General features: G+C 37.1%; 3 protein-coding genes across 3 annotated transcripts; 1 reads left to right on the top strand and 2 right to left on the bottom strand.

The window, feature by feature from the left end:
• Positions 1-980: 980 nt before the first annotated feature.
• Positions 981-2141, bottom strand: LOC133030505 (protein FAR1-RELATED SEQUENCE 5-like). The gene has a single exon (XM_061103270.1). The coding sequence runs from the start codon at positions 2139-2141 to the stop codon at positions 981-983; it is 1161 nt and encodes a 386-aa protein (XP_060959253.1).
• A 12900-nt stretch (positions 2142-15041) lies between these two features.
• On the bottom strand, positions 15042-16128 carry LOC115710814 (uncharacterized). The gene is made up of 3 exons (XM_061102636.1): positions 16005-16128; positions 15751-15927; positions 15042-15595 (listed from the first exon to the last, which is right to left on the bottom strand). Exons 1-3 carry the CDS (start codon positions 16086-16088, stop codon positions 15329-15331), a joined length of 528 nt encoding a protein of 175 aa, XP_060958619.1. The 5' UTR covers positions 16089-16128; the 3' UTR covers positions 15042-15328.
• Positions 16129-23904: 7776 nt separating this feature from the next.
• Positions 23905-26707, top strand: LOC115699303 (transcription factor MYBC1). Its single transcript, XM_030626638.2, has 2 exons — positions 23905-25761; positions 26147-26707. The coding sequence occupies exon 1, from the start codon at positions 24791-24793 to the stop codon at positions 25745-25747; it is 957 nt and encodes a 318-aa protein (XP_030482498.1). The 5' UTR covers positions 23905-24790; the 3' UTR covers positions 25748-25761; positions 26147-26707.
• The last annotated feature ends 1101 nt before the right edge of the window (positions 26708-27808 follow it).

Genomic DNA, 27808 nt, shown 5'->3' with positions numbered 1-27808 from the left:
GACAAATGCGACAATGTCTTGAGTTTCTTGGGATCTGCTCCCCGTTCGGTCCTTCCCTTGGATTTCCCGTACCACTTTGTTCTCACAACTTCGTGGTCTTTAATAATGTTGGGGTTGTTACGATATCTTCCGAGTTGTGGCGTCTGTCCTTCTGGATTGGAACTCATCTCAAATTCTTCCTTGAACATTAGAGTTAGCCGTTCAATCTCTTCCTTTGCACGCGTGTACGAATCCTCTGTTTTTGCTGCATAGAAAGTCAAGTTATAAGTTAATGAGGTGAGAGATCCAAACCTAGCCATCTCATAAATGTGTTGTTGTTCTTGGGCCGGGGGGTTAAAATGTAGGTGGAGATTTGTCTTCGCGGATTTGCTCCATCGCTTCATGAGAAGAGTATTAGGTATTCTTCTGATGTTTAATCTTTTCATTGTAGCCCATAAATGTCTACAAGGGTACCCCTGACTTTCATATAGCATGCAGCTACAGTGTAGTGCTCGTTGGCCTTCACAGTAATGAACTCGGTATCGGACTTCCGGATGCTGAAACTTTCCAATGGTGTATATCTGCCACTCTCCTTCTTGCTCCTCACTTATGACAAAATAATTATTCTCTAAATCAAGCTGCTCAGCAACCTTGTGGTACATAGTTCTTGTGTAGAATTCAGCACATTGGTTGTAGTACGTGGTCAAGCATGTAGGATTAGGTGGGTGAGGTCGAGTGCATCTGCTTTTGAAGTCATTTGCAGTCTCGTTGTGTCTGAGCTTTGAGACTGTCATATCTATGGTTGTTACGAACTCACGCAAGCAATAATTCTTCTCCAAAAATTTTTTTAGGGCTGAGTTGATCGATTCGCAACGTTGTGTGGTTCTCATTCCTGCAACGAATGAACCCCTTAAATAAGTTTCTGCCCACTGTTTTCTTGTGTCGAATGTTGTTTGGCACCATTCATTATCTGTTAGTTGTTGGGTTTCGACGACGTCTAATTATCTTGCTTCGAAATCCTCCTCCTCGTAGTAGTTGTACATTAGATCTTTAAATATTTTCAAGAAGATCGGATCTTTAACCTTTTTGGAAGCATTTGTATTGAGATGCCAAGCACATAGACGGTGTGTCACATCAGGCATGTGTTCCATGATGGCCTGTTTCATGGCCACATCTTGGTCAGTAACTACAACATTTGGCTTCTTATCTCCATGGCATTCGAGAAATTTTTGAAGTAGCCAACAATAGGATGGAAGCTTCTCGTGGAGGAGTAGAGCGAACCCGAAGATGCATGTGTTGAAATGGTGGTTTACGCCAATGAGAACAGTGAGAGGCTTATTGTACTCATTTGTCATGTAGGTGGTATCAAACCCTAGTACATCCCCAAAAGCCACATAGTCGACACGTGAGTTTCCATCTGCCCAAAATAAGTTAGCCAATCGATTCTCCTCGTCCACCTGATATACAACGAAGAAATTTGGATCCCTCTCTGCGAGACAATCAAGAAATCCCAACGCTCCTTCCGAGTCCGTCTCTATCTTTTCTTCTCGCTTGGCACCAGCAACCCTGTTGTAGACATCTCGAAGTTGACATGGCATTCTCTCGTAACCTCCACTTTGCAAAGCAACATGAGACATTATGTTGGCAGTTTTAATTCCAACTGAGTTCATCGACCTAACTTGGGCAAGCAAGCCATCGGACACTACTCGGTATGATCTCAAAAATTGTACCTCACTTGATGAAGCGAGGTCGTGATTGTGTATTGTGCTGAACTCTTTGCATTTCCAAGTGTTAGATGGTTGTGTGAGTAAAATACGTAATGCTGCCTGACATCCGGTTCTAGTGACATCATGAGGTCTCTTTTTTCTTTGTGTTTCCGTTGTTGTGATTCTTTTGTAACCCTCGGAACAACAAACCCACCTGCGCATTACGATGACTCCGTGAGAACGTCGTACATCATCTTTTCTTGTGCCGAAACCCATCCGTTTCGCATACATTTCGTAGAATGCTTCCCATTTTCCCAGTTTGTCGAGACTCTTGCCTAGGACGTCACATATTTGAATCTCATTCACTGGTTTTGTGATGTTTAGCTCTGTTGTTATGCTTTCCCATTCGTAGGTTTGTTCCTCATTCATGTTCTCTGCCTGAGACTCGGCCTCCATATTGTATCTGTTTGAATTAACAAATTAAATGATAAAGTTAATAGGTAAGGAATGGTTTTCGAGAAAGATAAAAAAAAAGGACTTACTGATAAGTAACCAATTGTTCCTTCGACGTTAATGTACTGGAGTGGAGTTACAGTGTTCGATTGTTATTGATATCGAAGAATTAGAGATGAAGAGTAAGGGGAAGATAGTGGTGAGTCGATTTAAATTAGATTTTATGAGATTGAATGCCTCAGATTGTAGAGTAATATGGGTTGGTGATCACATTTAAGTGTGTTGGGCTGATATTAATGGGCCTTTCAAATATTGGAAACTCTATTCCACTCTCTTCGTACTTTTGAACAGTAAAATAGTACAATTACATTTACTTTTGAATAAATTAATTGGAAAATAATGTTATTGTATGATTTTTGGGTTTAGATATTTTGTTGAGTTGTATGGGTTGGTGGTAACATTTAAAATTGTTGGGCTTATATGAATGGGCCTTTACCAACCTTTTTTAATGAATTAAACCACTTCGTACGTCAGGATAAAAGTAATAGTACATTTTTGTATTTCTGGACAATAAAGATTGAAAAGTAAGGATGTTTTTTTTGTATGAATTGATGACATTTTTTAGTAGAATGGGTAGTTTCTCCCATTTATATATGTTGGGCATTTATATATGTTGGGCTGATATTAATGGGCCCTTCACCTACATCTTCTTATGAATTAAACCGTCGTTGTACGTTAGAACAGTACCGTAGTACATTAGGTTTTCTGGGAAAACGGGATTGATGAATAATGTTGACATTTGACCATACTACGTACGCCTACACGTGTATTTAACTGTGTAATTCAGAAATTTAACCACCCCTCTTTTGACACATCAGATGTGCCCAATGGAGTACATCCCAGTTGAGTACAGCTAACTAAAAAACGTACTGTAGGGTTATTCTCCACGACTTATATAACACACTTGAGACGTTTTCCAATCCAGCCTCAAGTTTATAGAGAAATTAACTTGTAATTTAGTTATTAGCATTACATATATCAAGTATGAGTTCAGGTCCACACTGGGTTATTTTCAATGGACCAAATGAAGGTATCTATAGTAGGTACGAAGACGCTGTAAGCAAAAACACTAATTCTGATGCGTCCATAAAAATAATTCGTTATGAATCTTTCATAGAAGCTTTCTCTGCTTTATGTCTACATGGAGAGACGGGACAATGCTTCAATGGGCAGCAAGTTAGAGAACTTTGCTGTGTTAATGAGTTTCCCTGCATGTGGGATTCTGATGATGATAATGATGAAGAGGCTATCCTTAATTCTGTTTCCTCACTGTTTGATGAGGGTGAATGCTCTGGTGCAAATAAATCACCCGAACAGGACAACGTGAAAGATTCGACTGACAAAGGTGAGGACCGAAATGGAGATGATGTAGAAGTTGGGGACAAAGAAGGAGTGGATACTTCTCCAAAAAACAGTAAATGATGCTTTGTGTTAGTGTCCAAGTTATGTTATTTTATATTTTGATGCTATAATGTACTATCGCATTTGTTATGAAATCAGATTTCGGTTTATTTTGCAGTATTAATGTCACTTTCCTCATTAATTAATTGTGGAATTAAAAGTGAAGTGAATCATTGTGAAATCACAACTGCAAACAGAAAGAAAATAGACTTAAAATAATATAGTAGAGTTACACACAACTATATATATAATGGAGGTAAGTTCTTCAATCTCATTAAATGGCCTAACAAAAAGTTGATAGAACGGCCATATGAGATGAGTTGTAACAAAAGTACACTAGATATATATAAAATACCACGATTGAAACCGAACGGATGTTCAATCAAGTTCTATAACTTGAGGGAACTTCCGTTGAGACGGAGGGCTATTGTCTCTGAACGGGGACTTTGGTCGTGAAGGAGTTTCTCTTGGAGTAGTGATTGGTGATTCTTGTTTTACATGAAGTGGGTAGTGGGGTATGGACACCTCGGTGTAGTCGAGAATGTCATCCATGATACCCTCTAATTTTTGTCTTGAAGTGTTGGCTTCTTGCATGAAGTGGGCTGTATGGTACAGGTGTTCCGCCAGTTTGTACGACTCCTGCTTGGCCTCCGTGGCTCGTGAATGAGCCTTCCTTGTCAGCTTTTCGTGTTCGTGGAGAACAGACTCCAGCCTTGCACAGTTTGGACATCCTGACATGGAGGCTGAACGGAGTCTTGGACTCCGTGACGGTGTACCTACGGGTCTTGTGGAAGAGAAAGGATGCGGTGGGGATTTTGGAGGACTTGTTTCAAAAGGGTTGAAGTTTTGGTAAGGGTCCATTTGATTTAGGAAATAGTAAAACGGGGTTTCAAAATAAATGCTTAGTTTGTAAAACCTAACCTTTACTTATATAGTGGTTTGGTGGGTTGATGTACACGTAATTCGGTTCATGTAATTTAATAATGGATTTTTTTTTTCCCAATTAAACCATTTAATAGTTAATAAATTTTGACAATGGTAATATCCACTTACGACAATCTAAAAAATCCCAATTTACCCATTTAGTTAACCAATGTTAATAGAGTGAATCAAATCCAAACAAAATCTAAGTAATATAAAAAAAGTACTATGTGATGTGACATTTTTCTATTAAAAAGAATAGTACGTACGGTTTTTTGATTTAAATAATAATTTCCAGATTTGAAGTAAAAAAAAAATGTCACATCACCATCTTGAAATAATAAGTACATGGTTTAAATGGTGAAATAAAAAATGTGATATGACATCCACTCATTTCAGTAGTCAATAATTTATTAACATTTCACTTGTCCAAATTTTAATAACAAAAATGTGATATTAGTATATTACAGCCCAACAAATATTAAATCTCCTTAAGTAATATACCTAGGTTTCGTGTTTGCATATAGTATCTTAATTAACTCAAATCAGGGAATCCCATGAGATCTGCATGTACTGAATTTGATTTGACGTTACACTGTGACATCTCTGACGTACGTTATTTAAAGCATATGAAATATTCCATTTAACGTCAGTGAGTACACTGTAGGACGTAGACAGAAAATTAAATATTGATAAGACAGCAATTGGTTTTTTTAGTGAGTATGCAGAAATTAAAATTAGAGGAAATTAATAGTCCATACTTGGGTAAGAAGATTACAATATTTGGACAATTTTGAAATAATTCCCAACAATATAAGAATGTGGACTATTAAGAATGGGTAGTAGTCCAAATTTAGTACAACTCGTAAATAGGAAATGGTTGAAACTGTATTAAAATAAGTATTTTACGAATAAATATGTACGAAATTATAGTTTACATTTGACAACAACTTCTAATTATCTCATTAAATTCAAATATTGAGTAAACATAATTGCACCATACTGTATTTACGGTGTGACGTACTGTGCACAGATATTGATGTACGTTATTTTCAAACTTGAACTTATTGAGATATGGGAGATCCATCTTCTGCCGTACATTGAAATACGTCACAAATATATTTGCTAATTAATTTTTGGGAACCACATTACAATTTTTCACATATTTATTTAAACATTACAAATTTCCAATATTAAAAGTGAACACCCAACTACCATTACCATTAAGATGTTATGAATCCGTGTTGGTAAAATTAATATTAAATATTTTCATTTAAAACCTGATTTGACTAGACTGTACACCCTATCAATCAAGATGACTTTGTCAATGCATTGGAAAAAGACATTTGGAAAATCCAACCCAAATTGTGAAGTGAGTTCAAATTTCAAATTAAATAATATTTAAAAATAATAATTAATAATTTCAAAGGTATTACTAATTACTTGATAGTAATTATATGTCATTATTTCACTAATTTTGTACCATTAATCCGTATAAGGTCACAACATTAGGGTGTACCATCTACTTTGAAAACCCTAGCTCATCCACTTATTTTATTTTGGAATTATTTTTTAAAATCTGACATTGCAAGTGTTGTTCGTAACTTATTGGAAATAGTGAAACTCAATGGCACATATTGAGTGAACATATTTCCATTCCAAATAAAATTTAAGTTTACAGTTACAAAGACATACACAATAGAACAGAATTTGTACATAACTTAGTTGTATCCCAAAATAAATTAATTAGGATGTTTTTTACACTGAAAAATGTAGGTTGTATTGAGATATACTATAATATCAGTACTATTATCACATGATGCTTTATCTGACTCAAGACTTTAGTTTTCCACCCCGCGTGTCGATTTTGGTCCAGTGTTTGGCGCACCGACGGCTGTATCAAATATGATAACACTCATCCCCCGATGGCCTTGTGGACTACGGGAGGTTGGGTAGGTTCGGTTGGGTGGGAGATTTGGCGGCGTCTCAAGTAGTTCCCTCCAGCCTAATCCACCAGTCCGAACCCTTCGTCAACATTACCTGAATATACATGTAGCGCGTACATAAAATTTCTAAGAATCAATTTGAAATAATATAATATTGAAAAAAATAGACAAAAATAGTTGAGTTATTACCCAGATTTATTATGAGATGATTGATTGAATTGCTGAAATTTCCTTAATGCATCTACAACACACGGTTGTATTGCATACCAATCCTTCTGTTTACACATCTTCACTTCGGTGCAACAACAATACATAATTTATTTTTTTCATATATTATCCCTACACATATGTGTACAGGAAGGGAGTGAGTTCTCTAGGAAAGAGAACAATACTAAATTGAGGTGTGAAGGAGTAAGGACAGGTAGAGGGGTATATATAGTACTTGTGGATGTGATTGTGTTGTGTAGTCTTTTCAAAAATTAAAAAATAATAATTAATAGAAACTAGTACGGCTAAACATGGGGTGATATGACACCAATACAAACCTGATTTTGTCAATGCATTGAAAACCGTTACTTCAACATACCCAACCAACTAATAAATTTTCCTTAGAAGACGTAATTTGAACCAACCTATTGACCGGTTTTGTTATGGTTTGGTTCAGTTTGTACGTGTAAGAAATTAGTACAATTTGTGAGAGAAAAAGTTGTTATTAGTTTGTATTTGAATTCTAATGTCCAATAATCAGTTGACATGTGTAGGATGTATTACCTTTTTTAATAAAATAAAAAATACTTATTTAAATATACAAACCTTTGAAGTCAATATGAATGAAAATAATGTGTGTCATTTAAATATACATTTTGAATTTTCACTGGGTTAATATCAAAGAAACTTAATGTTAATAGAATCTCAAACAAGACATATGATGTGACATATAACTATGTAAAACTCACTAAGTACGTTTTTACAATAAAATAATAATTTCAACACTTAAAGTAAACAACAAATCCTTCAAAACCCTAAAAAACAATTTTAAATAAATGAGGAAGACCTTTTTTGTATTTTAAAATAATAAACATTTTAATAATATTTTCCCATCAATCCATATACGGTCAAATCAGTAGGTTGTACATGAGAAAGCAATTTGACCTAAGACTGTAAAAAACGCTGACATTCGCCTCCCGCATATCTTTTCTTCAAGAGTCTGGCGCACCGTTGTGTCAAATATAATAACACTCATTCCTCGGTCGCCTTGTGCACTCGGGAGGTTAAGGTTCGGTAGGATGACATATTTGGGTGGCCGTTTTGGAAGTAGTTCCCGCCACCCTAGTCCACCCATCCCAAACCTTCGTCAACATTTACTGAATACACATGTACCACATACATAAAATTTTTAAGAAACAATTTGTAATAATATAATATTGAAATAAATAGACATAAAGAGTTGAGTTATTACCAAAATTTGTTATGAGATGATTTATTGAATTGCCGAAATTCCTTGATGCACCTACAACACACGGTTGCAGTGCATACCAATCCTTCTGTTTGCACATCTTCACTTTGGTGCAACAACAATACATAATTTATTTTTTTAATATATTATACACACGTCTACATATAGGGAGTGAGTTCTGTAGGGTAGAAAACACTACGAAATTGTGAAGGAGTAAGGAGAGGTAGAGGGGTATATATAGTACTTGTGGATGTGATTGTTGAGTGTAGTCTTGACAAAAATTTAAAAATAATAATTAATAATATAACCCTAGGTACGGCTACAAATAACCTAAAGCTATTTATTTGACTTTTTCAATCCCTTGAAAAACGTAGTATCAACAAACCCAACCCCCTACTAACTTTTCCTTGGAAGACGTAATTGGAACCAATATGCATGCTCGGTGACAACATTGAATTGGTTCACTGTGCTAAACAAAAATTCTGTATTTAAATAAGGTAAATGTTGCTCCCATTGTTATCACATGTAGCAACAAATATCCTAATATTATGTCCAATTAAACATGTGTGGCCAAATGAATAAGAAATTAAATTAGGATGTTTACTAATAATGAAAACTCAATATTTATTTAAATACGATTTTAATATTTCATTAAAATATTATTCGTTGGAGTAAATATTGCAATATTTTTTGTAAGATTACATTAACGTATCAATCGTTGGAATCAAGATTACAATCAGTGGCGGAACCAGCCCTTAGTCTTAGGAGGGGCCTAAGTATGTTGATTTTTTTAGCATAAGGATAAAGATTTTTTGTTCTTTTGTAGGACAAATATGAAGAATTTAGTACATTGAGAGCATAGGGTAAATTTATAGTATACCCCTTAAGGGGTTGTATTTGTTTTAGCATTCAGGACAACTTTTAGTCAACTATTTTTCCATAATTGCGTACATTACAATTATTGAAAATTTTTAGAAAATTTCGAATAGTAAATAGTGTAAAAAATAAGGTTTAAATATTTAGTTGAATATACGACTGTTTTTTCTTATACGTGTGGTAAATAACTATTTGAGCTTTATTTTCGGTACTGTAAACTATTAAAAATTTTTTGAAAATTTTATATATGGTCCTAAATAAGTACATCGTATGCGATTATGAAAAAAAAAAAAAGACCAAAAATTTTTGGGTGATTCTACAATGCACCCCCTTAAAAGGGGTGCAGTAATGCACCCTTACCTATTTCGACATTGAGAAAAAATTTGAAGTGTAATTTTTTTTCATATTCATATTCGTTTACGTTATAGTTAATTAAGATATTCTATAAAATTGTGACAAATTCGGAATAATTTACAATATAGAAAGTAGTGTTCAAACAATCTATTTCACACGCTTATAAAATAAAATAGTCACGTGTGCAACACACTTTTTGAATCCTATTTTTCGGCGTGTTAAATTTTTTCAAATTTCTTAAAATTTTATAGGATATCTTAAATAGAAATAACGTACACGACCATAAGAAAAAATTTGACTAGAAAATTATTTAGATTCTAAAACAAATATGGTGCATCAATATATTCATTTAAAAAGGAGTGGTGTATTGTAAAATTTTCCAAAACTTTTTTAGATGCCGAAATAGATAGCACGTCTACCAGAACGATATTGATACAATTCTAAACAAAATTGTTTTAGTATAAAAGCATAAATAATCATTGGCCCATTTATGAGCTTTTGAGTTTTGAAATAGTCAATTTTCTATCAAGAAATATATATTTAAAAAAAAGCAATTAATATAGATATACATTTAAAAATCAAAATGTGAGGAGGGGCCATGGCCCCAGCAACATAGTACCGCCATTGATTACAATAATTTTTTGAATACTATATAAATATAGATATTTAATAACAAAACTGTATAATGTTATGAATACAATAGTACTTTAAGACAAGAAGTGACTCTAGTAATAAAATCAGGAGAATAGTGAATCCGGTACGCTTCATGATGAACTGAGTACACACTCAGCCCAAACAACCTAATTTCATAGTGCGACTTCTGCCATACTGCATCGGTGTCACTATGTACAACCCTAGGTCGAACTTCATTTGGTGAGTTCGTTAGAAGAGGAGTGACTCCTACTCAACAAAGAACTTCACTACATACTGTGTCACCGCGCATGTAAACACCGCGAGTGACAACGTCAGTACTACGAATGGTTGACTGTCGCGTCGTACAACCCTAGCTTGAACTGGATTCAGTGAGTTTTTTAGGAGGATAGTGACTCTGCTACACCAATGCTAACCTGAGTACTTACTGTGAGTCGCATTAACCAGAAAACACCGCCCGTAGAGGTGCGTGCCGTGAAAGGTTGATCGCCGCTCATTAGAACCCTACCCCGAGAGGACGTTCAGTGAGTTGATCCTGAGGACAGTGACTCCGCTACACCAATGCTAACCTGAGTACTTACTGTGACTCGCATTAACCGTAAAACACCCCAAGAATGCGTGTGAGTGCTACGAAAGGTTGACTGCCGCTCATTAGAACCCTAGCCCGAGAGGACGTTCAGTGAGTTGATCCTGAGGATAGTGACTCTGCTACACAAATGCTAACCCGAGTACTTACCGTGACTCGCATTAACCGTAAAACACCCCAAGCATAAGGTGTGAGTGCTACGAAAGGTTGACTGCCGCTCATTAGAACCCTAGCCCGAGAGGACGTTCAGTGAGTTGATCCTGAGGATAGTGACTCTGCTACACCAATGCTAACCTGAGTACTTACTGTGAGTCGCATTAACCAGAAAACACCCCAAGAATAAAGTGTGAGTGCTACGAAAGGTTGATCGCCGCTCATTAGAACCCTAGCCCGAGAGGACGTTCCTCAAAGGAGCTCGATCCCGAGGATAGTGACTCGCTACACCAATGCTAACCCGAGTACTTACCGTGACTCGCATTAACCGTAAAACACCCCGCAATGCGTGTGAGTGCTACGAAAGGTTGACCGCCGCTCATTAGAACCCTAGCCCGAGAGGACGTTCGGTGAGTTGATACCGAGGATAGTGACTCGCTACACCAATGCTAACCCGAGTACTTACCGTGACTCGCATTAACCGTAAAACACCCCAAGAATAAAGTGTGAGTGCTACGAAAGGTTGACTGCCGCTCATTAGAATCCTAGCCCGAGAGGACGTTCAGTGAGTTGATCCTGAGGATAGTGACTCTGCTACACCAATGCTAACCCGAGTACTTACCGTGACTCGCATTAACCGTAAAACACCCCAAGAATAAAGGTGAGTCTTGTGAAAGGTTGATCGCCGCTCATTAGAACCCTAGCCCGAGAGGACGTTCGTGTGAGTTGATCCCGAGGATAGTGACTCGCTACACCAATGCTAACCCGAGTACTTACCGTGACTCGCATTAACCGTAAAACACCCCAAGAATAAAGGTGAGTGCTGTGAAAGGTTGATCGCCGCTCATTAGAACCCTAGCCCGAGAGGACGTTCGGTGAGTTGATCCCGAGGATAGTGACTCGCTACACCAATGCTAACCCGAGTACTTACCGTGACTCGCATTAACCGTAAAACACCCCAAGAATAAAGGTGAGTGCTACGAAAGGTTGACTCGCCGCTCATTAGAACCCTAGCCCGAGAGGACGTTCGGTGAGTTGATCCCGAGGATAGTGACTCGCTACACCAATGCTAACCCGAGTACTTACCGTGACTCGCATTAACCGTAAAACACCCCAAGAATAAAGGTGAGTGCCGTGAAAGGTTGACCGCCGCTCATTAGAACCCTAGCCCGAGAGGACGTTCGGTGAGTTGATCCCGAGGATAGTGACTCGCTACACCAATGCTAACCCGAGTACTTACCGTGACTCGCATTAACCGTAAAACACCCCAAGAATAAAGGTGAGTGCTACGAAAGGTTGACTCGCCGCTCATTAGAACCCTAGCCCGAGAGGACGTTCGGTGAGTTGATCCCGAGGATAGTGACTCGCTACACCAATGCTAACCCGAGTACTTACCGTGACTCGCATTAACCGTAAAACACCCCAAGAATAAAGTGTGAGTGCCGTGAAAGGTTGATCGCCGCTCATTAGAACCCTAGCCCGAGAGGACGTTCGGTGAGTTGATCCCGAGGATAGTGACTCGCTACACCAATGCTAACCCGAGTACTTACCGTGACTCGCATTAACCGTAAAACACCCCAAGAATAAAGGTGAGTCCGTGAAAGGTTGACCGCCGCTCATTAGAACCCTAGCCCGAGAGGACGTTCGGTGAGTTGATCCCGAGGATAGTGACTCGCTACACCAATGCTAACCCGAGTACTTACCGTGACTCGCATTAACCGTAAAACACCCCAAGAATAAAGGTGAGTGCTACGAAAGGTTGACTGCCGCTCTTTAGAACCCTAGCCCGAGAGGACGTTCAGTGAGTTGATCCTGAGGATAGTGACTCTGCTACACCAATGCTAACCTGAGTACTTACTGTGACTCGCATTAACCAGAAAACACCCCAAGAATAAAGGTGAGTGCCGTGAAAGGTTGATCGCCGCTCATTAGAACCCTAGCCCGAGAGGACGTTCAGTGAGTTGATCCTGAGGATAGTGACTCCGCTACACCAATGCTAACCTGAGTACTTACTGTGACTCGCATTAACCAGAAAACACCCCAGTAACAGTGTGAGTGCTGTGAAAGGTTGACTGCCGCTCATTAGAACCCTAGCCCGAGAGGACGTTCAGTGAGTTGATCCTGAGGATAGTGACTCCGCTACACCAATGCTAACCTGAGTACTTACTGTGACTCGCATTAACCAGAAAACACCCCGCAACGCGTGCGTGCCGTGAAAGGTTGGATCGCCGCTCGTTAGAACCCTAGCCCGAGAGGACGTTCAGTGAGTTGATCCTGAGGATAGTGACTCTGCTACACCAATGCTAACCTGAGTACTTACTGTGACTCGCATTAACCTGTGTGTCAGAGATACTGATAGTAACAGGATGTTCATTGTTACCATAACGAACCCCCCGTGAAGAATTGTAAATTTGTAAAAAATATTCCAACATGTAATTTTCGGCTTCATGACAGAGATACTGATAGTAACAGGATGTTCACTGTAGACAACACTATTTTTTTTTATATATAATAATTATATAATATTAAAAAAAACTAAATAATTATAAAGAAATATTAATCAAGACTTTTATAAATGTATTTGTTTGTATTTTTATATCCTTAAGTGTGGTAATAATATATTCGGGTGTTTGCAGTGTCGGTAGTGTAGTTTTTAACCCTTTTTTTTAACCAATCCATACATGCGGTTTTTCCAATTTCTCAAACCGCAGTCGCACCGCGAAACTAAAAATCGCAGAACTCGCACTGCGGAAAATGGTGCGATGCGGCATCGTTTTTTCGATTTGGACTATTACCAATAATTAAACTATCACAAATACAACAAAACTTGAGTAACAATTGTGAAAAATTAAATTTCAATCAACGTAAATTAAAATATTTAATGTTTACTAATATTGGCATCCCTACTAATATTATTTAATGGATTTAACAAATATTTAGTAATGTAATATGGGACGTACACTGTTCACTTGATGGACCTTGTCAATTCACACAACACTAAAATATTATTTTAAAAGAAAGGACCGGTTGAGACATGACATGATACGCTTCCCAACGAAACAATCAGCCATGCCCTATTATGTTGTACGAATTAGGTTTTGAAATTGGGGTTTATTTTGGCACCAAGATTGATAATGTTAGAAAACTTTTTAAAAAAATTCATTTTCCCACCACTAACTCATTTGGAACAGCCTATATATAAACAGGTGCCCCCTTTACTTGTGAGTGACACACATTATCTCCACCATAGTTAGAAAAAAAAAAAAAAAATTGTCCACCTCACTCAGAAATTATAGTACATCGCACATGGTGGCTGGTGGTGGAGAAGACTCATGCGGGTTCGATGGGGGTGGTCCGCCTTGGAGAAATTCACTTCAGGGACACCCCCATTGCTACTGTGGTGATCTAGCTTATGTTTGGACTTCTAGTAGTAGAGCAAATCCTGGTCGTCGATTCTTCGGATGTCCACACTATGTAAGAGTTTTGTCTTTTTAGATTCAAAAGTACTTCTCATTTATGTTTTCTGTACTTAGGCAGCCATGATAAACTAATAGGGTTATTTTCAACTCAGGAGAACGATGAAAGTCGAGGATGTGATTACTTTTGTTGGATCGATAAATCACATGGTAAGAGAAGTACGTATGCTACACTCGGATTGCGAAACCAAATCAAGATTTTCGAAGAAGATAAGAAACGCAATGAGAATGTTATTAGAAAATTAATTTTTATCATTTTTATTTGCCTTCTCATCATTGTCCAACTTATATTGCGTTGAAGATATGGGTTGTCCCAAAATGCAAATGTTTTGTATGTCTTATGTTCTCAAAACTTGTTTAACTTAATTGTGTAGAACTTAATAGAACCGTGTGGATGATGACGAAAATTTCATTTGGTATGAAGTACCCACAACGTTCTCAAAATTTTATGTTTTCTACATTTCTAATTTCTGTAGCAAATTTCGTCAATGGGTTCAATGTGAAGTTGCAAAATTATATATTATTCACATCTTCGTATTTGTTATGTGAAGTAGCGCAATGAGAATGTTCTATATTCCATATTTTTCCTCATTACTATGTTATGAAAAACCATATTTAAGGGGGCTATTGTTTATTTACATTTGGTTAGAGTAATGGTACATTTGGTTAGAGTAATGGGAGTTGATATGGTATGGTTTCAATCTTTTTTTTTTTTAAATGTTCTCAAAACTCAGTTTAAAGTTGAATGACTACAAAGATTTGGTAACTAACATCAAACAATTAACAAGTGACCTTTGTCGTTATTTGTAATGTCATAGTACATGTGTTTTGAAAATACGGTTTAAGGAAAAATCGGTTTAAAGTTTAATGACTACAAAGATTTGGTAAGATTAGGCAAGTAACATGATTTCCTTCAAATAATTAAGAAGAAGTCACCTCTTCACCAAAAAAACAAATAAAGAAAATTAAGAAGTCACCTTTGTTTTCTGGTTAAATAATTTCTGTGAAGTACAAATAACTACTTTGAAGTATGGGTACATTGTAAGAGTTGTTATGGTATGAGTACAAAGATTTGCTAAGTATGGTTTAATATATTGTCAAAACTAAAATAAACACAAGTCTGTCAACATAATAACCAGTTCCAAACGTGAACTAATAAAAACAGATGTCTAAATCCAAATGCTCCGAAATCCAAACTAAACAACACACAAATAACACAACCTATGCTCCCAAATCCAAACTACACAACACACTAATAACACGACCTATTAATAACACAACCTATTAATAACACAAGTGTTTTTCACACACTATTCACCATATGAAATCTTAGTCTTGGTAGACTGAAGCCTAGGGGAGGCTCTTGACGGGGGAAACATGTTTGCATTGCGAGACTTCGCCGTACCGAACCGAGGATCGCGTGGAGACTTTGACGGACTACGCAAAGGGGCCGAGGACGATGCAAATGAGCTGCCTTGTGCAGCCCTACGATCTTCAACCACTTTGGTACGAATTTCATTTTGTTCATCAGTTATGATCCTCGCAGCGATTTCCAAACGTGCCTCAACCGGGTGAAACTGTGCCACAATACAGAAACAAAAACAAAAACTTAGAAAATGTAATTAACTCTAATCAACTTCACAGTAAAACACCGAATAAAATTGAAATTACACAACGTTAATCTCAATCAAACTTGCGTAGTACATTCTGAAATATTTAAAAAGTGGTATACCTCATCAACTACTTCTTCCTCATTGGCCACAGCGTCCATGTACTTCATGACGTATACTCCGCAATCTCGGTCATTGTCTTGTTGAGGAAGCCCGCGATCTTTCCTGTCAATTCTGAAATCCACGAAAGTCACATTCTTCGACCTATTCTCCTCAAACAAAAGGTCCAACGTCGACAACTGCAAAGGTATACAATTAGTTAGAGTCAATGAAGAATGAGTTATTCACATCAAACAATGAAACTTTGCAAGTTTACCATTTCTTTCGTAGCCTCCACACGATACTTCTCATTCATTGCGGTGTGTAGGGAGTCCATAAATGAGACAACCTTCGACTTCATATTTACTTCGGCACCAAACCAATGTGGTGCACCTTCTAGAGTCAACACCTAAGACAAACATCTACAATTGAATAGAGGAACAATAAAGTCAAAAATAAATTGAAATTACAGACCATATAGATATTCGACACTACAATGACCAATATGCATCGCTAACATATCTCACTTTTCAAAATTACAATTAAGAACGACCATGTGTATATGATGAAGTACCTTGACGCATTTTTCGAAGTTGTCTTCGTAAAACAGCTTTGACCACTCCCGTCTTTCGCAATCCTCTTCACATTAAACGAACCGAGAGTTTTTTGCCGCAAAAGCATTGTTCATCTTCTCAAGTAACGAAATTACAACCAAACCGAATTACAAAATTTAAAATAAGCCGTACAAAGAAAGCAATTACCGAGATGCGAGTGGGCATGTACCAAACACGAGGTTGGTCGTGTAATCGACTATCACGTTCGTACTTGTTCATTAGTATAGAAAAACAAATCAATGATCCGCAACAAAATGAAATATGATTTACACATGTACAATAAATGATACATATTTAGTTAATACTTTGACACTTACGGATCCCTCAACTTCTCGCAACGGCCGCAACGATGCCATGCACCTCCTATCCACTTCAAACTTTCGAAATTTCGCAAGCACATATCTCGATTCAATTGTAATCAATGTAACTGTTATTAAAAATTTCTACAAGTATATCATAATGAGAAATACGAAAATAACATTTACTTACCCCGGATCTAACGTGTTGCTAAAAATAAACTTGTAAAACCCATATTGGTTACGGGGGATCGCTTCCTTCGTCTTGAATGGCCCGACAACAGTTCTGCCCGACTCAATGAATTGCTCGTACGCCTTATCGTTGAAGTCATCCTCAATTAAAGGCACATTCTCCGACTGTGACTTCTTTGATTTGACGGGGCTTTGCCTTTATTCCGTAAAGATGCCACTTCGAGTATATCAAAGTCCTCATCGTCGAAGGTCTTATGTGCGGCACCTTCATCTTCAACAGATTTTGTAACGTATAGTGAAGGCGTACTTACGTAATCCACCACATTTTCGTCGGATAGACCAACAACATTAGTCTTCGAACGGACAGGGGACTTCAACGGGGACTCCTCCACGGCCCGGCCGCACTCCGCCTTCTTCCCCATTTCCGCGGCAAGATCCTCCTCCAACTCTCGGTCAATACCACCTACACCTTCTCCTTTGTCCATAAATTTCAAAGAAAATGATCTCAACTGAGACTTTAACTCATTCGAGATGTACTCCTTCAACTCGTTGATAGAGCTGACAAAGTGGTCACTGCTCTTTCTTCCTTCCGAGTCCGAGTAGTAGTTGGGCGATTACGGGATTCGAAGTGAGCGTTATCTGTTAAACATAACACATTTAATTTTTCAAACCCAAAATAATTAATATCAACTGAAATCACTTTACCACATTGTAACCAAAATTCGAGGTACCTTGTCGCCGTTGGGACCCCCATTGTCTTTCACAAATTTGTAAGCGGACTTACATTGTTTACTACCCCAAAAATCAACGGGGAGCACTGTTCGGTCGACATATCCAAAGTTCCACTCCACGTGAGTCAAGTACACCAACTGTCACAAACAAACAATGTATTGGTAATACATTCGACTAATAAATGACAATATTATATTATAAACTGAATAAACACATTTACATAATTGAAAGATAACAAAATCAATGTACCTGGAGGAATAAGGTGCAGCCAGATACATTCTTCGTCGCCTTATTTCGGAATCTGAAAATTGAGTTCATCGATACACGAACCCCGCAAGCCGCCCCGCCTTGTGGCGAATGTCCCCGGTAACCCTAAGGGAGTGCAAGTACCCCGAAGTGATATCGACCCCGTTTTCGGCGCAAGGACTGTCCCTATGACCACCAAAGAAAATTTAATGAGAAATAGGCTGTCTGCCTCAACGCACTCCAACAAAGATTTCTCCAACATTGTCAAGGACACGGTGTACTCGACAACGTTCAATATCTCCTCCAGATATCGAGTGTCACTATCACCCTCGGTGACTACAGGATCCCCTCCGTCGTCCACCCCCATAACATCTCCGAACATCGCGGCAGATAAGTGAATTTTCCTCCCATACAAATCCAGTATGCTAGTGGTTGGGTCAACATGTTTGATTAACCAACTCACTAGTCGGGTGTCAACGTATGGTGCATCCTCTCTGATGAATGATCCAAATCCAGCATTTTGGATCACATCTTTCTGCTCCAGTGTTCGAGTTCTTGCAAATCCTCATTAAACGGTTGAAGGAGCATCGACCGTACACAGATGCTTCTTCACTAGCAGGAGCACCCTCTTCCTCATCCACCTCCACTTTCTTCCCCTTGGCATCGGTGCCTTTGGTTTCCTCCCCCCTTGTTTGCACGGCCTTCTTAGCGGGATTAGGGTTAGGGTCATAGCTTCTCCACTCGTACTTCTCCTCGTCGGTGAAACCTTTATATTGCACTTTTAATTTGTCGGTAGCACCGTAATATGAGGCAAACTTACATCAAGTACGAGTACATGGAAAGAATCGTAAAGTACGTCAAACAACCCTACGTCAATTACGTACAATTGATATAAAAAAATTAAGTAACAAGCCGACATCAAACCTCTTTCTCGCTAATCCCTTCTCAGCTGCTCGAAGGGCTTTGTAGTTCGCATTGCTACATATGGACATAATTTCAATCAAATATATAATAAAATAAATGTTAACCATCAATCACACGAGTAAACAACTATCCATCATTCAAAACTTACAAGAAATTTCTCCAACCAACCGCATTATCGTTCGGCTCGGGGGTGACATCCTTCTTTACGGGTTCATTTCCCCCTTTCCTTTTGCGTTTCCCAGCCATGTATGATGAACCTAACCAAATTAAAGATAAACAAATTTAAACTATAAGGACTACATATTTCAACAAATACACTACATAAAAAAAAAAAAATTGACCAAAAGACAATGAAAATCGTGCATTGTAATCACCCAAAATCACATCAAATCAACTTAACCATTCGGCATTGGAAAAATTCAGATTTCAAACACACATTTCATGCTTCTTCCATGTTACACATTAAAGTACATTAAAATGATGTGAAACTCTTTTCAACTAAATGATTTCCACAACCAAAACAATGAACAAAACAAACCTTAACTACTAACTCCCATAACTAAAAAGTGGTACAAACGAGTTGGTACAATCCGTGAGAACCAAGAACATAAAGCACACACATGAATAGACAAAATTCCCCCAAACTTAACCAATCTGGGTACCTTGTACCTCTTAATTCATAATGAACAGAGTACAAAACCAGTTGGAAAACATTTAATATCAGAATTAACAAAACAATGCTTCACTACTAACTGTCGTAACCAATTTCAATAACTTCTCCAATAATTCATATACACAAAAAATCCAAACTGCCATAGTTTTTATCAATACTGTATCTCATTAACTCATGAATCTTGTGTCTAAACCATCCAATTTTTCAAAACAAATTCATAACAATAGTCAAATCTAAACTACAAATTCTAATTAAAGTACAACAATCACTCACAACAGATAACAAAAAACATCACATTTGGTAAGTAACAATCTGAACTAAAAAATTTAATACCATAGTTTCTTTACCTAACTAACCATTCCATTGTTTTCCTTACTTTCAAAAATTTTTTTTCGGTCAATATAGGGCAGCCCACGGTAAAACATTTGGGTAAAAAATACACACCAAAATGACCATACACGTGAATCCAAAACACTTTCACAATAAAATTACCAAATTACCAATCAAAATTGATTTTCAAAAATAATTATTTTCCACCAACACTATACATACCAATGTTTACATTGCTTTTCTTTCTTCCATTACATTATTTTCTTAAAATTGTTTCACTGTATTAGGATTGTTAATCCTTCTGTTCATGATTCAAGAATCATGGCGGTTGACAATGGTGAAAACGAGAGAACGAAATCCAATCTTCAATAACCGAATATATTCACTATTATTGCATATATCCAGTACAATAGAAGAGTACTTTATATATTCATTACACACCATAACCAAAAAAAATTAAATCCAACGAGACTATACTCGAAAGGAATTCCTCCTACCGATAGAGAGATTGAGCGGAGATTGGGCAAGGGAAATAGTGCCAACAAGTTTTGCTATGCTTTCGGATGAAACCCTAAATATGACTTTGGTTTTTAATTGGGCTTCTGGTAGTGGGCTATGATTATATAGGAGATTAATTGATAATAGAATATTCCCAATACATCTTCAAACAAGTTTCGTACAATAGAACACAAAAACAAAATAAAATGCACATACACGGTTGAAGAACAACACTTCTCTTTACAAAAGTTTAAATCTTTCTTTAACAATGTTAGACAATTTTTCACATCCCCAAACTAAAGAACGAACAAACATGCAAAAGAAGAATAAAATTGGTACATTCGGAGAAACTTACTTGTACACCGAGGTCGGAGACGGAGAACCAGAAAACGAAGTACAGTAACTCCGAACGTACTGCAGTTTCCTCCCCCAAATTTGAAAATAATTTTAATCACTACAAGAAAATGTGAAGAACAAGAAGAAGGAACTGTGAAGAAGAAGAAGAAGGAAATGTGAAGAAGAAGAAGAAGAAGAAGAAGAACAAGGAAATGTGAAGAAGAAGAAGAAGAAGAAGAAGAAGAACGAAATCTGAAGAAGTGTGAAGAAGAACCAAATGTGCCCTAAATACCCCACGAACCCACTATTTAGTGACTTTTCAAAATTGCTAACTGTCACCCGTACATCAAACGTCACACCTCACACGTCAATCGCCAATCGGTGTCAGTTTTTCAAAAATTAATTAATTTAAAATACAAAAAACCAACCGGTTACCATTTTTCCCCCCCTAAATACCCCTACTTTAACCCCAGCCATTAGATCATGCCCCAATTTAATCCAACGGCTACAGTACAATCACGGATTGTATTCCCTGTTTTGGCATAACGGGACCAAATCCTGTCCCTACATTTATATTGTAAATATGTGAGTGTGTAGTTCCAACATTAGGTACTCAAGTTTTCTTTTCAATTTCCTATATGACATTATGAATTGCAATGATAGTGAGTAAAGAAAGAGAAAAAAGAAAATGCGTAATCACATGTTTTATCTTCTTAATATTGATAGCGATTGATGCATATTGGTGTCTCTCTCACCATTGGTTGTGCCCAGCAAAAAGTATACAATTTGTGGAAGCAATAAATGTAAGTGCCAATACATATCCTTTGGCTGAAAATAGGTACACAACACCCTTTAGTTTTCTGCCTAGGAATGCAAAGATGTACAACTCAAATAATGTTTCAATACACAACAATTCTATCAATCTTCTTTTATTATTATTATTTTCTTTTCAATTTTTGGCTACTATTATATTTATTTTTTGGTGAGTGGTTCTTTCGTTCTCCCTGGAAGATTCTTTTTACCCTTTAATTTATTATTGTTTACCCACATGTCAGCTCATTGGACTGCAAATTATTGTTCACAAATCACAAAACCCATTTTACTGAATAAAAAAGGAGGGTACGAGATCCGTAATTTGGAGTCAAAATCTCCATTTTTTAATTAGTAAAACGAAAAAAAAAAATAAAAATCCACACCCAAACCATTTTGTTGGATATTGAGAAAAAGAGAAGTTATTCCTCTTAGAAACAATAATAACAATAATTAGAGTGTCAATAATTTTTTAAAAAATAATATAATATTATTAGTACAATTTAATATTAAATTTTACATATTTAAATTTAATAAATAATATAATTTTTTGTAATTATTGTGTTATAACTTATATCATTATGGTATTGGACACATCATTATTTCTAATAAAGTTATTTAAGATTTTTTTCTTCGAACTATGATCTACACATTATGGTGCCATGTGAATTTTTCAGTGTGTTAAAAATAGTTCCCGTGCTATTCATATTAGGCTAATTAGGATTTTTGCCCCTTAAACTTTGACATGTACCAAATCATGCCCCCTGAACTTTTAAGGTCGTTAAAAATACTTCCTGAATTATTGAGATTGTTGAATTTAAGGACTTTTTTTCCAATTTTAGTAAAAAAGTCTAACATCAATGAAAGTACATGGGCCATAATTTAGTACATGTCAAAGTTTAAGGGCATGATTTGGTAGATATTAAAGTCTGGGGAGCATGATTTAGTGTTTAAACAATCACTGAAGTAGTAAAATTGAATAAAATTAGACAAAAGTCCTTAAATCCAACAATCTCAATAGTTCAGGGGAATTTTTAACGACCTCAAAAGTTCAGGGGGTAAAAATTCTAATTAGCCTTTATATTATTGTAAAGTAGTCATTCTGTTCGATTTTGTCACATGTGACAAACATAATGATGATGTGGCAGTTTAGACAATTGAGCACCACTTGTATAATTTAAAATTAAAATATAAAGAATATATACTTTTAAAGATGATTAAATTTAAAATTAATTAGTGATTAAAAAATTATGTAAAATTAAATTAAAAACTTTTAAATTATTTTTTTTTTCAAATTAATTATACATGCAATGTTAATATGACGTTGATGTGTGTTTAATCTTTCTGTTTGCCATATAATAAAATCATAAAAAAATAACCAAATTACAACACTCTAAATAATTCAGGACTGTTTTAACAGGTTAAAAAATTGAAGAGACACTAATACATAGATTATAATTTTTTAAAAAAATCATAAATATTTTTCTTCTTCTAATAATAATAATAATTTTTGAAATGACAATATAATAATAAATACCATTTTGGACCCTGTGTTTTGCAAAAGTTATTAATTGGACCATTTATTTTCTTAAATGACAATATGAACTATTTTCAAAAATGGTAAAAATAAGACCCTAAGCTTAATTTTTGACAGCTTTTTTTTTTAATATAACCAACTTGAAGACAATTCCTAACATGAACAAATACAGAAAATATACAAAATTTTGCCATAACACTTTTAGATTGGATTATTATTAAATTTTATTTTGACAAAAATTAGCTTAGGGTCCTATTTGTACCTAGGGCCGACAAAATAGGTCAGACACGATGACACGACTCGAAACCCGCACGAGAGTTAGCGGGTTTGGGTTTGCCTTAAATGGGTTCGGGTCGTGTTCGGGTTGACTCGTCTAACCCGTTTAATAAATAGATCGTGTTTGGGTTGACACGGCTAACACGAAATTGACTCGTTAATGACCTATTTAAAGTTATTTTAGTATTTTAATGTGTCATAAATGGGTTACAAACGTGTTGAATACTTTATAAACGTGTTATTGATTGACATGTTTTAACAAAATATACTTATAAACGGGTTACACGGGTCGTTTCGTGTCAACCCGTTTATAAACGGGTCGTGTCTGGGTTTTATTTTTTTGACACGATTATTAAACGGGTCGTGTTCGGGTCGAGCATGTACCTGTTATACATGGGTCTCGACACGACACGAACACGACCCGCGAACACGAATTGCCACCCCTAGTTGTACTATTTTAGAAAATACAAAGTCCATTTTGTCATTTAACAAAACAAATGATCTAATTGATAACTTTTATAAAATACAAGATTCAAAATAATATTTATCCTACTAATAATAATAATAATAATAATAATAATAATAATAATAATAAAGTACATGGCAATGAAAAGGATAAATTAAAGTTATCTTCACAGCAAAACACTGACTTAGTTGATTCCTCATCACCAACTTAAAAGAACTCTCACAAAGTGATCAAACTTTGCACACACACACACTCTCTCTCCTAATCCTAATCTTACCCGTACAACCCATTCATCTACCTTGTAATGACCATAAGGACACATTCATTTCCACAATTGTCATCTCATAACTCTAATGAGCCGCGCGTATACTTCACGCACCGTCGTCCTGTATGCTATGGGGTCCCCTTGGATATTTTGGTAAAGGGAAATAGAAATAAACGAACCACCTGATCGAAAAGACATTCCTGTATAGTCCACCTACAGCAGTGGCGCGTGGTAACCAACGCTCTACCTGAAACCGTGAGTTAAATAAGAATCTAATAGATCTTGCAACACTCACTCTCTCAAGTATAAGACCCTCAAATCCCGGAAAATAATTAAATTAAATTTTAGTTTTTTTTTTTAAAAAAATAAAATGAAAGAAAATGCAAAAATTGAGAAATCTCTCTCCTTCTCTTTCTCTCTCTATCTATATTCAGTTCCCATAAAAATCATAAGAAAAGCATCAGCAAACAGTACTCATAATAAAAGCTGAAAAGGAAGAAAAAAAACAAGATCCACCTCGAACCTCTCTTCACAACCTCCATACCCTCCAACAATCCTCTTCCCTAATTCCACCATCGCCACCACCACCACCACCGCCACCATTAATTCTCTCATCCCCCTCCTTCCACCAAATTCTAGGGAGAGAAAATTGTAAGTACTACCGGATGATTTCCATATTCAACCCAACAAAGTACGAAAGAACAAAAAACATTTTGTTGTTTTTCTTCTTATCTTTGCCTTTTTGATTTTCTTTTCTCTTCTCTTCTCTATAGTTGTCCCATAAGACAAACTGTATTGATAATCCTATAAGAGAGAGAGGAGAGAGAAGGGAATTGGGTGAGTGAGCAGGGTTGAGATTTGACATACAATGAGAGAAGACGACTCCAATTGGTTCAACAGATGGGCAGAGGAGCTCCCTTCCCCAGAGGAACTCATGCCTTTATCTCAAACCCTAATCACCCCTGATCTCGCTTTGGCCTTTGATATCAGAAACTCCAATACCGCCGCTGCCGTCGTCGCCGCCGCCAACAACGGTGGAAGCCCACCTCGAGCCCATACCCACCAGGGGCCGCCTCCTCCTCCGTTGTCCAGTAGTCAACTCCAGCCACCCTCTTCGACTCAGCCCAACTCGTCCGAATTTGGGGACTCCGCCGATTTGGGCTCTGGGGCAGCAGGAGAGGAGCCGGCGCGTACCCTCAAGCGTCCCCGCCTGGTGTGGACCCCGCAGCTTCATAAGAGGTTCGTCGACGCCGTGGCCCACCTGGGGATCAAGAATGCCGTTCCCAAGACCATAATGCAGCTCATGAGCGTTGACGGGCTGACCCGAGAAAACGTTGCCAGTCATTTACAAAAGTATCGCCTCTACCTCAAGCGCATGCAGGGTTTATCCGGTAGTGGCGGTGGCGGCGGAGCCGGCGGTGGAGGATTGGCTGCCTCCCCGGATCCCGCCACGGACCACCTATTCGCAAGCTCACCGGTTCCCGCCCACTTCTTGCATCCTAGCCGATCCAATTCGGATCATTTCTTGCCATTCGTACCCGTGCTTCATCACCAGCAGCACATGGCAGTGGCTGCCGCTGCTGCCGCGGTCCACCCGCAGCTGCAGACGCAGTATCACCGCCAAGTTGGGCATTTCGGTTCTCCACCGACGAATGGAGGTGGGCAATTTGAGCATCCCTTCCTTGCTAGACAGTCCCAGCAGCCAGTTCATAGGATGGGGCAGCCGGTGCATAACCCTGTGCCGGGCTATGTAGAGGACTTGGAGTCAGCCAATGCAACAGGAGGGAGGAAGGTTCTTACACTTTTCCCAACTGGGGATGATTGAAATGAAAAGCTGGGGTAAATTACTTCTGCTACTGTTGAATTATTGCTCAGTTTAGTTCACTTCTATTTGGTTTTAGGCTCTTGTGAAATCTGTGTCAACTTGGTACTTTGTTTTACTAGAAATTCGGGTTTAGGGGATTTAGTCTTCATTGTCGTCCTAGTTGGTCTTAGTAATCTTTTGGATGAGATCTGAGTTTCATTCCCAGATCCAATAAAGTGAGTTCTTTCTTTTCTTACTTTCACATACCAATGCCAGTTTGGTATGTCTACAAAAATCTTTCCATGGGTGATTAGGATTAATCATAATTAGTGTCTGCCTTTATGGGCTTCTACTTGTGTAATTAAATTGTTGGTAGCAGTCTATAACATACGAGTTCTTGTCTGCTTCTCGTGGCTGAAGAATTTGGAGATGATGTCACTCAAGCGGCAATGATGCTTCCAAAAACTCTTCTGTGGCGGCTATGGTGAATGGTGATAACTGAGAAGAGAATATAGTCGTGATAATTGGTCAACTGGGTCCATCTGGAAATTTCATTATCATCCTCATGTTATGTTATTATGGGAATTGGATGGTTCTTCTTTCATATTCAGAGTCTTCTGTGTTGGGAAAGGTCTTTCAAATTGGTGCTAATGATAGGAGTGGCTGAAACCTGAAGCAAAACAAAACACAATGACTAATTTTGAGCTTGCAGATGAGGATAAATAAAGCTGGCAAGTCTTTTCCTTCTTCCTTTTATTGTTGTCTTGACAACAAAACAAGGGTACTTATGAAAACCCTATATGGCACTCTTGTAACTGTGTTTCTTGGTATATATAATCCAGGAGTATGTTCTGTTTTCATAAGTTGTGCCTTGTGTTTTGTTCTTAGTTTAGAACTATGTAGAGATGAGTTGTACTTGTTGTACATTGTGTGACTCTTTTTAATAGACATAAACCCCGCGATAGATGGGATGTGTTAAAATGATTCTGATTTCATTATATTTGTTGGACGTATCTAAATGCTACATGAACATGAAAGTAGCTTTATTTTCTGTAAGCACTTAATTACTACTTCGATAATGACAAATCACTTATATCCTTGTAAAGATTGATTAGTCCCCTTTCTATGGATGTTCTCATAGTGATTTGAAGTAAGTTTTCAGGCTTAGATGCGTGAATGGCATTGACTGGCATCTCAAAATCTAGCACCAGAGTATAGTTTTAATCTTTGTTCAACGATACAAAGTACTATCTGTCCGTAACATTAGTGTAAATCTACATTAGTGTATTTACTTGTAACTATGTCAGACGATATTTCATTAATAGTTCTTCAAAGGTCAATCTGAGAGATACCTTGTAAGAGGTACATACATGGTATAAGAATCTTTATATCTTAGTCGTATTTTATTTATTGTCTTATTTTAGACTTTGCCTCACCTGTCTTCTTATATTAATTATGCCTAACCATGTTCAGCATCTGAATAATTTTGTTAGTGGCAATGGGTGTATTGGGTATGAAGTAATCAAGTAATGTGTGAGAATTTTCAAAGTACAAGTTTTCCAATCAAATTCCACTAAAATTTCCTTCATCATAACCAATTTATATCTTCTTACTGCATATTTTGTTTTAAGCCAAAAAAAAAAGTCAACAACCATTTGGAAAGAACTAAAAAGAGGGAGAGTAAGAAGAATGTAGCCTAAAGAGACCTGTTAGAATCCCAAGTGAAAATGACCCTTTTGCATCAGACACACATGAAAGTTGATAGCAAATCTTTTAACAACTCTTCTGGTGAAGTCACCTGCTGAGGTTCTGTTCTCATTGACTTGTGTGTGGTTTTAACTGTGGAGGTAACTTTGAAAATCACATTTTAAGCTAAGCCATCTTTATATGAAATTTTCCAATGTTTGAAGAGACATGCACCTTCTTCCCTTGTCTTTTTTTTTTTTTTTCAGTTTTAGAAATGTTATGAATCCGATCATCAAATTAGATATGATTTACAGAGTTTATTTGGAACGATGAGTAATTGCTTTAATAACGTAGACTATACATACATTCAATACTATTTACAAATTGGTCCTAAGC

This window comes from Cannabis sativa, chromosome 8, assembly GCF_029168945.1.
Source record: "Cannabis sativa cultivar Pink pepper isolate KNU-18-1 chromosome 8, ASM2916894v1, whole genome shotgun sequence".
In the NCBI taxonomy this organism is placed as follows: Eukaryota; Viridiplantae; Streptophyta; class Magnoliopsida; order Rosales; family Cannabaceae; genus Cannabis; species Cannabis sativa.
The sequence above is the reverse complement of the archived record's forward strand: the minus strand, read 5'-3'. Positions and strand labels throughout refer to the sequence as shown.